This window comes from Python bivittatus, unplaced genomic scaffold (assembly GCF_059951505.1).
Source record: "Python bivittatus isolate LINGU-HERP-01145 unplaced genomic scaffold, Pbiv_v1 ctg000580_np1212, whole genome shotgun sequence".
NCBI classification, from domain to species: domain Eukaryota; kingdom Metazoa; phylum Chordata; class Lepidosauria; order Squamata; family Pythonidae; genus Python; species Python bivittatus.
The window spans coordinates 426,611-441,481 of record NW_028277087.1 but is presented as its reverse complement, the minus strand read 5'-3'; the positions used below and the strand labels follow the sequence as shown (position 1 = coordinate 441,481).

Genomic DNA, 14,871 nt, shown 5'->3' with positions numbered 1-14,871 from the left:
CCATCCATCTCTTGCCTGTCCTGCTAAGTTTCTCCAGCCTGGCACCCTTCAGATGGGTTGAACAGTCACTAACCATCTCTAGGGACGACTGGGGGCTACAGTCCAGAAGATCAGCTTGGTGCATAACTCCAAGCCACGGTACCATGTCTGGATCTGAAGCAACCCATTCTGAGCCCTGGGTGGCTTAATCCTGGAACAGCTAAACAGTCTTCCACCCCCCTTTTTGTCTTGTCCGAGTTTCAAAGGAAAAGCTGACGACGGATTCGGATTTCAGCACCACGGAGAGCTCCAAGATCAGCTCAGACAGTCCTGGGAAAGATCCTTATCTTCGGTTTAATTAGCCAGGGATGATGGGAGGTGTAGTTGAAGCCCTCTTGACAACACCCTAACCCTAATCTTCAGATGACTTCTCTGCTATGGGTCACAATGTGAAATTTCTGGATTAAAAGGCCTTTGGGTGGCGGCTTCTATGAATTTGAGGGTTGGAGGGGAGAGACCCTCCATACTGGGAGGTCTTGTTCTCTTCAGTTGCTTAGGATGAGCCCCTCAGAGGCTACAAATCTAAGCAAGGATTTTAATTTATGCAGATATGCATTTTTATTGCTCTAATGTACAATTATTGTCTATTATGTTGATGGTCACTCATGCCCTTGTCATCTCATGTTTGGATCATTGCAACTTCCATGGGGCTGTCCTTGAAGACTATCAGAAGCTTCAATTATCTCAAAAAGGAGCAGCTGAGGAAGGGCTCTATAAAGTAGTAGGCATTGCTACCCTTGGAAATGGGTAAAAATCTGCTGCATTCTGGGGGCGGAACATGGCAACATGAATGTTCTCCTGTTCTTCTGAATGGGTGACCAGGATTCTATGCCAAAGTCTTGCTCTAAGTCAACATTTTGAAACTAAGGCACCCATTGTATGGTTTGCTTAGCTTGGGCAAAGCATGTTATGTGAACCAGTGTAGGTGGCTGGTTAATCAAGATTCATGGTTTGGTATGTAGCATGAACCCAGCCAATTGCAGCTTATTTGATGAAATCCATGATTTAGGGGGAAGCCTCACTCCTTGTCCCTCAGCAGCACCATAAGACCAGGAACACAATCCAATCTTTGGATCCCAGGCGGGGTTTGCTAAGTCAGAAAGTTGCACACAGTCATCATGAAATGTCCACCTGCACGAAAGTCAGGAACAGGCTCACGAACTTCCCTTCTCCCTCAAGCCCCCCAGAGCTCTCCTAATTCCTGTCCTCTCCCATTTGAAGAAAGTAAGAAGCCCAGCAATTTTCAACAGAGGGGTTTTGAACAGAGACAGATTTTTGCATGAGAAAATGAAACATCAGTTGAACTTCAGTGTTTGGATTTGCACACCTGTGCAACATGCCTGAGCATTTTAAAACCTGCATGTTGGGACTCATGGGACTCTTTGGTCAATCCCAAAAGTAGTCACTCTTGGTCATGCCTGGAGCAGGTGGCTGTCCTGGAAAAAGAGGTGGCAACACAGAATAGGTAAAGGTAGTGTCTAAATCAGGGTTTCTCAACCTTGGCAACTTTAAGACGTGTGGACTTCAACTCCCAGGATTCCCCAGCCAGCCATGCTGGTTGGGGAATCCTGGGAGTTGAAGTCCACACGTCTTAAAGTTGCCAAGGTTGAGAAACCCTGCTCTAAGCTGATGTCAAATCCAGGTGATGATATGGCCCCAGGGATGTTGCTTTTTTGGCCCATGTCTTTGCTACTGTGTTCTTCTGGGGAATTTTTTCAACTCCTCTACATCCTGGGATGTCCTGGTGGCCTCCTTTCCAAAGGCTAATGTCCCTGCTTAGTTTTTTGAGATCAGCACAAAACAAAGATCCTCTCCTGCCGTGGCAACTGAAGGCACCCCAAATCCTCACCCACACATAGCCACCCTTTGGGAGAAACCCCATGGCCGTTTGAATTTCTCTTCTGGGCTGCATTTTGACTTGACCCACCCCTCCCAGTCTGGTTGCATTATCTTCACACCTTTCTTTTGACAGAAAAGGTAACCATATTGTTAAAAAAAAAAAAAAAGAGCTTGTGTCATAAGCTGCCTATTTTTTCCAAGCCCCTGGAAGAGATAAAGGAGCTGATCTCCAGGGATTAAGTGACCATATCGACTTATTTAAGGCCACTTATGGCTTGAATCCATGTTTTTCATTAAGGGCCTAAGGAGCAATTAGCCCGGACAAGCCCAGCTCTTTGTATGAGTGAGGGTGAGTGGTGTGTGTGTGTATTTGTGTAAGTGTTTCTGTCAGCCTTACCAGGTAGACCAGAGAGCAAACACAATCAGGTGAGCTAATTCTACTTTATCGTAAGGCTACATTAACAGAATCTTGCAAGTCTAAAGTATTGAATTCTCCCACTGTCTCTTTTACACCCCAAGAAACTAAGGAGGGTCCCTCCTGAACCTCTTGCCCTTCCCACTGTCCAGCTGCAGGCTAAGCTCCCTCTTATCTGACTGTTCCTAGTCAGCATCTCTTCGCCCCGTCTCCCAAGGTCTTTCCCACATGCCATTACAGTCTCTGAATGGCATCTTCCTTCCCCCCATCATTGCCTCATGCAAGACAGGAAACTGAGTCCTCTGTGTGGGTCCCCTATCTTCTGGATCCAAGAGATTTAACACTCTGTTTTGGAAAATGCAGCATCAGTGGTGTTAAGAAAGAAAATCAGAAACAATGAGGACAGAATTTATTCTTGCTGATCTTTTCCTCTTTGCAAGCTCCAGAGGAGGCATTCAACATGCAACCCCCCCCCCCCCACCAAAAAATGTCACGGCGTAGGCCTGTCTTGGGGCAGAACACTACCTTTCTGGGGGGGGGGGGGGGTTGCTCCACAGGTTGGGTAAGGTGGAGGGAAAACGAGGCAAGTGACATCACGTGCATGACAATATGATTGTGCAAATGACACGAAAGGTGACATTTGCCTCCATCTGTGTCTCCATTGTGACTTGGGCTGAATATCAACGCACCCAGATAACTATTTGCTCCAATTCCAAGCAAAGTGCCAGGCTGCAAATACAGTATACCCTTTTTTGCCCCTGTGGATGCCTCTGAAACCAACAGAAGGTTACAGCATTTTTTTAAATAAAAAGAATTCCAGAAGCTGATGCTTCACTTTGCACAGCACCAAGTGTCTACTTAATTTATTTTTAGTTAAATGGATCTTTCGTTCGTTCGTTCTTTTTTTTAAAGTCAGTTGGGTGCCAAAGAAGGTTTCTTAGAAGTGCCTTAAGGTAATCTCCCTATAGAATAATATAATTAACGGGAATTAAGAAGGGCTTTATTTGAGATAAATCTCATTAGAGCTGAGCCCCAACACCTGCTTTTGATGTCAGGCTGAATTCTGACTCTCTTGAGAGAAGAATGCATCACGGCACAGAGAAAGGGCTTCTTTCTTAAGTTATGTCCCTAAATCGCCCTCACAGAGAAGGAATTTGGAAGTTCAGAGGTTTCAATGTCAGCTTGAACATGGGCAGTCCAGATGCTGTTTCACCTAAAAGAGATTGCTACTTTAACTCCATAGCTCTGTTTACCTATCCGTGTTATGGGTATAATTTAATTAAGGATCATTGTAAAGATAATCCCCCAAGCATGTATGTGAAGAAGCTCAAACGTAACCTATAACCTGGTGTGGTTTCTAGGCTGAGATAGCTTGGCTGAAGGCATGCTTGATTATGAAATAGCTTTGGGGACTGAGAATCAAAGACAAACCACAGATAATCATCTGCTCCCTCCCCTCAAATACATGCTAGATATCAATATTAATAATGAGCCAATTTATAGCCCAGTGACCATTTTTGGAAAGTGCTGTTTCAGTCCAAAGCCTAGGGTGATCACTCTGAAGAAACCCTGAGCCTTATTTAGGGAGGCGAGGCAAAATTTCCTCCAGGTAAGGTTCAATTCGGGGTGACTTTGAAGCATTTAATTGTTGCTTCTTTGATGAACTAGGGGTTTAACCCCCCCGGGACATCCGTACAGCCTTATTTATTTATTTATTTATTTATTTTTCAAATTTGTATGCCGCCCATCTCCCCCAATGGGTGACTCTGGGCGGCTCACAATAATAATAAAAAACACAGGACTCTCCAGCCATAGACATAATCTATAAATAGTTAAAAACATATATAAAAATGGCCTAAAAACCTCCTATAATTGGCCCTAAAAAACCTGTAAGATGCTGGGGGGGGGGGGACAACCCCTCACCCCACCAGCCATCTCCACAGGTGTGGGCCCCCCTCTGGCCCCCAGGCCTTCTGGCAGAGCCAGGATTTGATCTCTTTCCTGAAGGCCATGAGGGAGGGGGCACACCGCATCTCAGGAGGCAGGATGTTCCATAGGGCGGGCGCTACAGCAGAAAAGGCTCTCTGCCTAGACCCCACCAATTGAAATTCCTTGACCGGTGGGGTCTGCACCCTGCCCCTTCGGCTGGACCGAGTGGGGCGGACTGAGATGACCGGGGCGAGGCGGTTCCTCAGATAACCTGGTCCCGTGGCATGAAGGGCTTTAAAGGTGATGACCAATACCTTGAATTGGACCCGGAAACAAACTGGCAACCAATGCAGTTCACGCAACAGCGGTGTTATATGTGCCCTCCTAGGGGCATTAAGAACTGTCCGTGCCGCTGCATTCTGTACCAGCTGTAGCTTCTGGATACTCTTCAAGGGTAGCCCCATGTAGAGCGCATTACAGTAGTCCAACCCGGAGGTGACCAGGACATGAGTGACTGTGTGGAGGCCCTCCTGATCCCATTATGTGCAGGCTGTTCCTTTTGCTCTGTTTGCCTCTTCATCAGATCCAAAGGAAAAACTGAAATGATGCAGCAATGAGTCATTTGGCCACTCCAGGAGTAGCCAACCTTACTCACTCAAGCTGGCCACAATTGCTGGACAGAGAAATTCTCCCTGAACCTTTCCCCTCTCAATTCTCATTCAAGCTGATGAAACAAATGTTGTTTTTGAAATTTTAGAGCAAGGCTTGTGAGTGGAAAGGATCTTCTTGCACTTACTGAGTTTGGAGGTGATCAAGGGCTGGGTGCATGACCCCCCTGCCTTTCACAGCTCCACCCCGTCTCCCCTACTCTGCTGCCTCCCTGCCTTTTCAGGCTCTGCTCAATCTCAAGAAGACATCAGGAGAAAGCTGTCTCCATGAAGAAGATGTCCTGCTCTTGAGAAATGGCTGGAGAACATCTCCATCCCCTGGAGAAACCCAACCATCCACCAATTTCCTTGCATGCAAATTTGACAGGGGGGGTTTGAAAAGCTGGTTGACTCAGGACTAGAAAACACAGGGAGAGGTGCTCAGAGTTTGTGTGGGGCAGCTTGCAAAACGAAGTCTGGTCATCAGGTGCCTTTTGACCCTGCAAGGCAGCTCAGGGGCAGGCACCAGGAAGATCCTGGCTTCAGTCTGCGGTGTTTCCTCCACGGAAGGGCTGAACCAAGGCTCCAAGCCTTCTACAGACCTTCCCCAAAGGGGAGATCTTTCCACCAAGTAGCTACAAAGGATTGAGGGCCTCTAGTGGGGAAGAAGTCCAAGGGTTGATGCTTGATGACCTTGAATCCCAGACTGGCCAAGATGGAGCTGGGATTTGTGGACAGGAACTGCTCCAGCAATGGAACTTCCTTTCGGCTTGGGATTTCACTCCACTTCCACCACCGAGGAAGGGGTGAAGCCAAGAGGCTGAAGAGGGCAACAGAAAGAGCGGCTGGCAAGGTTCAGGCTGGTTGAGGAGTGCAGAGTGGGAGAACGGAGAGCAGGAAAAACGGCACCGGCCCAGAAAGTTGCAAGCGAGTCCGTGCCTGTTAAGAGGGCATGGCTGGTGGGAGCCCAGATTCACTGCCACCCTGGGAAAGACAAGCAGGAAAAAAGTAGTGGAGTTGCTTTAATCTAGGGTAGGCAAAAACCAGATGCGTTTTCAGATTAACAAATGCCTTGATGGGTAAGTGTATGCCTTCTGATAAAATGTCTTTGTCGGAAAAGGTGCTACCAGATCCATAAGCAGAGAAAAAGAAACACCAAATAGGGGCTAGCTTTCTGGAGCCAAGGTCTTCCGAGGTACGGTTGGGTGGGACGATGGGCAGTCCTTCAAGAGAAGTGGCTGGAGAGGGTCATCTTCCCCTGGAGAAATGCAGAGAATCACCCACCCATTTCTTTGCCTACTAATCTGGCAAGGGAATTTGAAAGACTCCAGTGGGGCAGATACAGAACTGGAAAACGTGGGGAGAGATGCTCAAAACCTAATTATGGGAGCTTGGGAAACAAGGTCTGAGAGTCATCAGACATCATTCCAGACTGGCCGTGTGGGGCGTGAGGCCTCAGTGTCCATCAGGACAGCCCTGAACACACCAGAGAGAAGATTCGTCCCTCTCTCACCAGGACTTCAGCTGGGGGAGATGCCCGGGAGAGAAGGAGTTGCACACACGCCCGTGCCAAGGTCTGCACGCAGCCTCTGGTGCACACACACTGATCTTGTTGCTCTTTGGCAGCGCTGATGCAACAACTTGCAAATGTGTCAGGGTTTTACCTTCAAAAGGTAAAGGAGGGATCAGACAGAGATGGGGAAAATGTTATTTCTAGGGGCAGGGATGCATGGCCCCATTGCCAGAGGCGGTAATCAGTGGGGCCAACATCTGCACCAACATCTAGAGAGAGATGCTGGGAGTCACAGCTCAGCTGCATCTAGAAAACTGTAGGTAGTCCTTCCCTGTTCTAATGGCAGGGGCATCCAGGGGGGAATGTCAAAAAAGTCAAGATGGAGCCTGCAGTTGAAGCTCCTCCCTTTTTTATGCATGTCAGTGCACATAAAAAGGGATGGGGCTTCTTGACTTTTTTTACCCCCCCATGGAACCCCCTGTCTAGCATGTGCTGGTGGAGGTATCTGTTGCTCTTGCCAGATCCACATGAATCACTTCTGAAATTAGACAAACATCCATGTGAAAAAAATTAGGCAAAAATCTGAAGGTTAGCTATTTGTTACAGGGTGATTGTGTTTACTTAATCATGGTTGCTTGATTAAATCTCCTTTGGCTGGATTCACACATCACAAGAAGTTGGGTGGTTTCAACCTGAGATTCAGTTTGGGTTGAAGACACACTTTGCACCAAGGCTACTGTAGCCTGCTTTAATTATAATCTTTGGAATAAGCCATACTCACTGTATTATCACATTGCACTCAAGTGTGACTTAGTTTTCTGAATAAACCACAACCGGTAGGGTTCACACATTGTGCCAAGTCAAAAGGTATCGTTTGTAAAAGATACTAGCTGGTCTGCCATATCTGGGCTGAAAGAAATCCAGATCACCACTAGGGGGTGGCAAAGAGCATGTTCTGTATCTTCCCTGTAGCTTCCCTTTATGGACCTGAACCTGGTTATCATGCCTCCCCTCCATCTTCTTTTTACCAGATTGAACATCCCAAGTTAGTCGCTGAGTGTTCGGGAAAGTTCATACATGTTTAGAGGCATTGATGTCACTCGTGGAATCCTAGAACTGTAGAGCTGGAAGGGATCCCATGGATCCTCTAGTCCAGTGTTGTCCAAACTTGGCCACTTTAAGATGAGTGGACTTCAACTCCCAGAATTCCCCAGCCAGCCATGCTGGCTGGGGAATTCTGGGAGTTGAAGTCCACTCATCTTAAAGTGGCCAAGTTTGGACAACACTGCTCTAGTCCAACCCTCTGCAATGAGCAGGAAAACCCATTCAACCACCCTTGAGAAATGGCTCTCCAGACTCTTCTTAAAAGCCTCCAGAGATGGAGACCCCACCACTTCCACAGGGAGGCTGTTCCACTGTTGGACAGATCTTGCCTTCAGGAAGTTCTTCCTTATATTTAAATGAACAACTAGCTACCACTTATACCTGTTATTTCTCTGGCCATGGAAAAGAGTTCCTGACCCTCTTCCCTGTCGCTTCCCTTCATGGACTTGAACCCAGCTGTCATGTGTCCGCTCCATCTTCTTTTCTCCAGAAGGAATATCCCAGTTCTTCCAGCCTGTCCTCTGAGGACGTGTCTTCACCACCTTTGTCACCCTTCTCTCTGTGAGTCCCCTTCTGGAAATGTGATGCAGCCCGGAATTGGGTTAACGTTTCTAGCAGCTGTCCCACACCATATGATCACATGGATTTTTGCAGCCCAGATACTGAAGGCTCACACACAATGCACCAAGCCAAGGTCTTTGATGGCTTTGAGTGATATGTAACCAGGCCAATGACTGAATGACGAATACCAGGAGGGGAGGAGCTATAGCAATGAAACTAAGGTCAGCAGAGACATTTAAAGGTCTTACCCTTGAATGAGATGAGTTTGGGAAGCTAACAGAACCCATGAAAGAGTAGCGAAAGGATGGCAGGGGTGCACAAAACGCCACGATTTGAACCATTCCCGCATGAAGCTTTGTGACATTGGCTGCTAAGAATTTTTTAGAAGCAGTGGGAGCTCAGAACAGAGTGTTATGGGCAAAGCTCATCTGAACTGCTCAAAACTGCTCATTTCGCACTAGTGATAGCATTGTGCTCAGAATGCGTCAGCCTTACGAGGTAGACTGGACAGGAAACATGGCCAGATGAGCTATTTCTACTTTATGGTAAGGATGCATTAACAGAATCTTGCAAGCCTGAAAGTACATCTCTCCTTCCGTCCCTTTTACAGCCAAGAAACTAGGGAGGGTCCCTTCTGAGCCTCTTGCCCTGCCCACATTCCTGCTGTGGGCTCAGCAGCCTCTTATCTGACCGTTCCCTCGGTTGTCTCTTGTTGCCCTGTTTCCCAAGGTCTTTCCCACATACCATTACAGAATGGGAAAGTTCCATAAAGTTTCATGGTTCCTTGCTCAAAACAATTCAAATAAAAAACCTGCATATCTGTAAAAGGGTTTTACGCTACATACAGTGCGATTGTTGAGAGCACTGGGGTCCGTGGGAGGTTAAAAAAGCTAAAGGCGGGGGCTTGCATCGCAATGCCGCACCCACCATCTCGGCTTTTCCCACTCTTCCTCCGGGTGTCCCTCAGGGGAGGCAGCAGCAGCCTTGCTTCTCACCTTGGGATCCCTCGCCGAGCTCCCCGCCGGTGATAGATGCCCTTGGAGAAATCCTCCAGGTTGTCCGGGTGGATGGCCCAGAAATGTCCCTTCCCACTGTTGCTGTGGCCCGCCTTGACGAAACACTCATTCAGGGAGAGGTTGTGTCTCACGCTGTTGCGCCAACTTTTCTCCTGCATGGAAACCAAAAGCCACGCCAGCTGAGAGGGTGAAACAACAGGGAGGGTTCCCTTCTTGGCCTTGGAATCAAGATTTCTTCACATCAAGGAGGGCAGCTATGACAAATCGAATCAGTCAATAAAAACTGGGTTATGGGCTTTGTTTGAACTCAGACCCAGTGAAGTGCAGTATGGATTCATTAATTTAATAAAATCGACCAGCATCTCCAATGAACTGATGCAGGTTTGCGTTTACAGAGCTACAAGACATCTTCTGAACATCGGAAGAACTGAACCTTAGCTGAGATCCTCGCTATCCTTGTCTTGCCGGTAGAGTTTGAAAACTAGCCTGAATCTGAATCCTTGCACTGACGTGAAGAACGTTGAACTTAATCTGAGCATCTGACACCACTCCTCTACCACCAAGCCAGGCTGTTGGGAGGGATCAGATGCAAACAACAAAAATGCCACTGAAATGTCTAATATAAATGGAGAAAACGAGGAGAAGATGTAGAAGCGGTTCCAAGAGAAGGGACTTAATGGCTTTGCAAAACTTGCTGGGTATTTCATTAGCCCGTCTCAACAGCAATGGGACAGAAAGAAGAATGAGGGACTAGCCTGCTATTTTTGTTTTTATTGCTGGTCTCTCAGAATCATTATGAAACAAAGAAGACAGAAGTATTTATTTATTTAATTAATTTATCAAATTTATAGGCCGCCCATCTCACTGTGTAAGTGACTCTAGGCGGCTTACAAGTAAAAAGCTATAAAAAATGGTAAAAATCTTTACAAAAATATACAAAGCTAAAAGATGGAGAGAGCGTCCTCAAGTCACCAGCCATGCTCAGTGCTGCGAACCCCCATTGGGTCCCCGTGCTGGTTGGCAGAGCCAGGTCTTAAGGCTCTTCCTGAAGGCCAGAAGAGTGGGGGCCAATCTCACCTCAGGGGGCAAGATGTTCCACAGGGTGGGTTAGGGTTAGTATTCCTTAAGTTAGTATTAAGTTCATATTCCTTAAGTCCTGGGAAGGGAGATAGTAGTAAGAATATACTTCTCCCCAACTCCCTGTAGTATAAGAGGGAGGGGAGGAGAAGCTCAGTTGGACTTGCAAGATTCTGTTACTAGAGCCTATCTCAATAAAGTGTAGTTCTAGTCTTCCTGCAGAGTTGGTCCCCTGATCTAGTCTACCTTGTAGGGCTGACATCTGCAACCCTAGTGAGATACTCAGAGGGTAGAAGTGTCTCTAACCATCATCCCAAGTCTTGGCATTTATCTAGTTAACAATAATCCACCTCAGTCCTAAGAGATATTATTTGCACCTACCTAGATTTCATTTAAATATAAGGAAGGACTTTCTGAAGGCAAGATCTGTCCAACAGTGGAATAGTCTTCCCATGGAAGTGGTGGGGTCTCCATCTCTGGAGGCTTTTAAGAAGAGTCTGGAGAGCCATTTCTCAAGGGTGGTTGAATGGGTTTTCCTGCTCATTGCAGAGGATAGGACTAGAGGATCCATGGGATCCCTTCCAACTCTACAGTGACATCAATGCCTCTAAACATGTATGAACTTTCCCGAATACTCAGAGACTAACTTGGGATGTTCAATCTGGTAAAAAGAAGATGGAGGGGAGGCATGATAACCAGGTTCAGGTCCATAAAGGGAAGCTACAGGGAAAATGGCCAAAACCTGTTTTCCCTGGTCACAGAAACCAGGTCCAGAAATAACAGGTACAAATTACAGCTACCTAGATTTCATTTAAGCTCTAAGGAAGAACTTCCTGATGGTAGGATCAACACAAGAGCGGGATGATCTCCCTACAGGGGTGGTGGGTTCTCCATCTCTGGAGGCTCTTAAGAAGAAACTAGCCAGTCCCCTCTCCTGGAGAGTTGAATTGGTTTTCCTGCATGTTACAGACAGTTGGATCCTACTGTTCTCTTTCAGCTGCAGAATTCTATGATCTTATAGTCTATTGGACTTTGAACAGTAAACATTAAACATCAAATAAACAATAAATGACAATAAAAATCCCAAACTCCCACAATGACCATCTGCAATCAGTAAATGAGGACCAAAGGCAGACTGGAATAACAGCAATATCAGTTGTTGGCAGAATGTAAGAAGGGTCTGGGCCAAACGATCTTCCAGGAAAGGTTGGGAGCTGACACCAAGAAGGTCTATCACCTGGCCTACACCCTATGTGGCTTTTGAGAGAAGGATTCTCATCACACCCACTCCAGATGACCAGACTGCATGGGTATACCTCGTCATACTATGAAAGGACAGCAGGGAAAATAAGTAGATATTAGCATTAACTTCTCCACCCAGGGAAGAAACCAGCCAAGATTCGGCATGTCCCCACCCTTTTAGCCTTCCAGAAAGCCATCAAGGGCTGGATTTCTTGGTTTCTTTTTTCTTTTTCTTTTTTTTCTTGATTTTGGTTTGATTATTGTTGTGAGCTGTCCACTGGTGTTTTACAAGGTGGGCAGCCATACAAACCTTCTAAATAAGTGAATGAATAATTATCCCTATTAGTTCAGGTGAGTTGATAGCTTGGTTCAGTTTCCACCTTGGAATAAGAGACCGTCTCCGATGATCATGATAAGAAGCAGAACTTGGACCAATATCTCCCCGCTGCCTCTTTGTGGAACTCACCTTGTTTTTGAAGTACGGGTAGTTGTCCATAATCCACTGGTAGATGTCAGAAAGCAATAGCTTCTTTGCTGGGGAGGAGAGGATGGCGGTGGAAATCAGGGCAATGTAAGACTGGTTGGGTTTGTCCGAAAGATCCATGGACACAGGAGCTTCAGGTGGTTCTGTGGTTGGGTTCTTGCTCTTCTCTTCAGCCTCCTCCTGCAAATCCTTCAGCTCTGGGTCTTGGGCAGGTGGCTTACCTTTACTGAACAGGAGGCGGTCAATGGTGAAGGAGATTCCAGGCTGCCACTGGCTTTCAGCCTTAGCTCTCTCCATGGCTCCTGCAACTGGGAGTCTCTTGATCTCAGCTCATCTTTGCCCCTCCGGTGAGTCCAGCACAAACCACATTAGACAAATTAGGGCACCTCCTAGAGGCCACCTTGCACGGAGAAGATTGGCAGTTTCCTAATTGTGTTCTCACACACGGGCTGGCTTGGCAAAGCCGCCCGCTTATCCAGCAGCATCTTGGGTTTTAGCAGGATTTGGCACTTAAGCCTAATATATATATATATATATTAATGAATCCCCTTGGGGTGGGGGCATTGGAGCTGAGTTAGTCTCCAGGTTGGTGGCAGCTGGAGACAGCTGGTGGGGTGGGGGGGTCACAAACACAGCAAGGAAAACACGGAGCTGGTGAGGATGTAAAAATGCGTTTCCCACACTTTCATTGCCCCTGCGGGGATCAAGAGCGCAAGCATCCGTGTCTGTGCAATCAGAGCCCAAACCTTCTCTACGCACAACGTAAAAAGGGGTGGGGCTTCACTTGGGCAGGCACAGCCACCATCTTTGTTTTCTTTGACACCCCCCTCCAATGGATGGCAACGAAGAGCATCCCGCAGGTTCCCAAACAACGATAAAGATATATTATAAAAACACCTTAAGAAAAATAGCAGAGGAAGCATCTTGTGCGAAGGGGGACGATTAGAAAGGCTGCAACAGTTAGATTCTCTCGACATGGCAAACTGTGGTTTGTTTACCCACTTTTTTTTAATGAAACCACCTGGCTAGATTCATACAACCCATGGTACCATAAACCAGGATTTGACAAACTACAGCAGCAGGTTCTACACGCTAAGCCAGGATTGAAAGAACAAGACTTAACCTGTATTGAATCAACACTTAACCCAATGAATTCACTACGTTCAGCTAAAATGGGACTCTCCTGCCCCACTGTGTCACATTAAGCTACACTTTATTGGCCTGGGCACAGCTTTTGGTGTGAACTTAGAAATGTTATCTCAACCCAGGTTTTGTTAACCCAGGTTCACCCATGTTGTGTGAATTCAGCCTCCGTCATGTGATGGGATGTGGGATCTCATCTGCAGACTGGAAGTAACTCGTAGAGGCAGAGGCATCTTCGCATGGGGTCAAAAAGGTCAAGATGGCACCCGCCACTGCACAATTGAACCTGCACTCCTCTTACAAGTGGCAGTATCTCTACTCTGAGGTTTATGTGGGGCCTTTCCCAGCCTTTCTTGGCAATGGAAGGAATTGAACCTTGGGCCTTTTCTCGGACCAACAAGCCACTGATGGATGTACAAGCCTTCCCCTCTCCACAAGGCAGCATTCAAACAGCACTTAGCCCGGTTACTGTGATTCATGGGTTTGTGCAACACTAAGCCACCCAAACCAACCAACCAGGCCTAACCAGGTTTAATGCATTGTGCAAATGCTGTTAGGATTTTCTCATGGGAAGGATTCATCTCGTTATCTGCGAAACAATTTTTGTTATGGCTAAGCAAAGCATGTACAGCATCTGCTAAACCTAAGCCTATTCAGAGGGTGGTGTGAACAAAGCCTCAGCACCAAATCAGTGGTTTCAGATGAGGTGAAGGGACATTCAGGGCCTCAGATTGGACGTTTCTGACTTGTGTGCCGGAGACAGGAATCTGGGCCTTTTTGCAAAGTGCCTGCACTCCAGCTGGCTTTCTAAAAAAATAAGGTAACATTTGAACCCTCTTGCTGGAATGGACTGATTAAAAAGAACTCAGGGAGCCCTATTCCAATGATTGGCTCAGAGGCTCATTCACTCAGCATTGCTCATACTGCCTGTGTCTGAGGATCCGCCTAGGGCTGCAACAGTGTCAGCCCTGCAAGGTAGTCCAGACAAGCAGCAAAGCCAGGAGTACTAGCTCTGTCTTCATTGTAAGGTTACATTAAGAGAATTGTGCAAGGCTGAAAGTATTTCTCCCCTCCTCTCCTTTTACTCTCCGGAAAACTTGGGAAGGTCCCTTCTGAGATGCTTCCCACACCCCTTTTCCTTCTGTGGGCTGAGACACCTTTTACACACCGGTAGTCCTGTCTGCAGCTCTTCCTCCTGACTCCAAAGGTCATTCCCACAGACCATTATAAACAGAGATCTTCTTCAACAAAGCTTGTGCCCTATCCTCCCTAAATTAGAGCACTGAGGTGATCATTTTAATAGGTGGGATGGATCTAAGATGGGTGCATCAAAAAAGTGCACACTTGAGCCCTCCCTTTATTTAATTAGGGGTTGCTTATTGTTGCAAAGACTCTCCAAGGGACACAGAATGGCAGAAGTAAAATGTTCAAAACCTGGCAAACAGCATGAATAAAAATCATACATACCTAGGGAGCAAGAACTAGCTGCTAATCTCCAGTTTGAATCCTGGGGCCAAATTTATAAAAAATAGACTCCAAGCAGTCTGTGCGAATGCATCCAGTGTAATAGTTTTGCTCCATTATGGAATAACTGATTGATCTCCTTTTGTTTGATTATGTAGATGGAACATTACTGTTAACGTTGTCCAATGATTAATTAATAATCAACCTGTAATTAACAGATGGTTTTATTGAATCTCTAAGCAACTGAAATGGCTTGTTTACACCCCATTTAATTGCTTATTTCATGTATGTGATTGCTGAATCCTTTCGCCCATTTGATTGGCTTTATTGAGATATTTTAAAAGTTATTTCTTACCAGGTCTTTATTTGCTTTTAATTGCACTGTGACATTTTTTTAT

The 14,871-nt window shown here is 46.5% G+C and overlaps 1 protein-coding gene across 1 annotated transcript; it reads right to left on the bottom strand.

Annotated features, from left to right (window-relative positions):
* Positions 1-5,647: 5,647 nt before the first annotated feature.
* On the bottom strand, positions 5,648-12,163 carry LOC148214646 (forkhead box protein F1-like). The gene is made up of 4 exons (XM_088149886.1): positions 11,849-12,163; positions 9,043-9,215; positions 5,779-5,853; positions 5,648-5,729 (listed from the first exon to the last, which is right to left on the bottom strand). The coding sequence occupies exons 1-4, from the start codon at positions 12,161-12,163 to the stop codon at positions 5,648-5,650; spliced, it is 645 nt and encodes a 214-aa protein (XP_088006012.1).
* Between the last annotated feature and the right edge of the window lie 2,708 nt (positions 12,164-14,871).

Bases quoted from the DNA above. Each gene is read 5' to 3' on its own strand.
- LOC148214646 (XM_088149886.1), bottom strand. From the start codon at position 12,163: ATGGAGAGAGCTAAGGCTGAAAGCCAGTGGCAGCCTGGAATCTCCTTC. The intron at 5,854-9,042 runs GTGAGAAGCAAG...TGTCTTTCCCAG, and splicing joins GCTCGGCGAGGGATCCCAAG to GGTGGCAGTGAATCTGGGCT. The intron at 5,730-5,778 runs GTGCCGTTTTTC...CTCCTCAACCAG, and splicing joins GCTTGCAACTTTCTGGGCCG to CCTGAACCTTGCCAGCCGCT.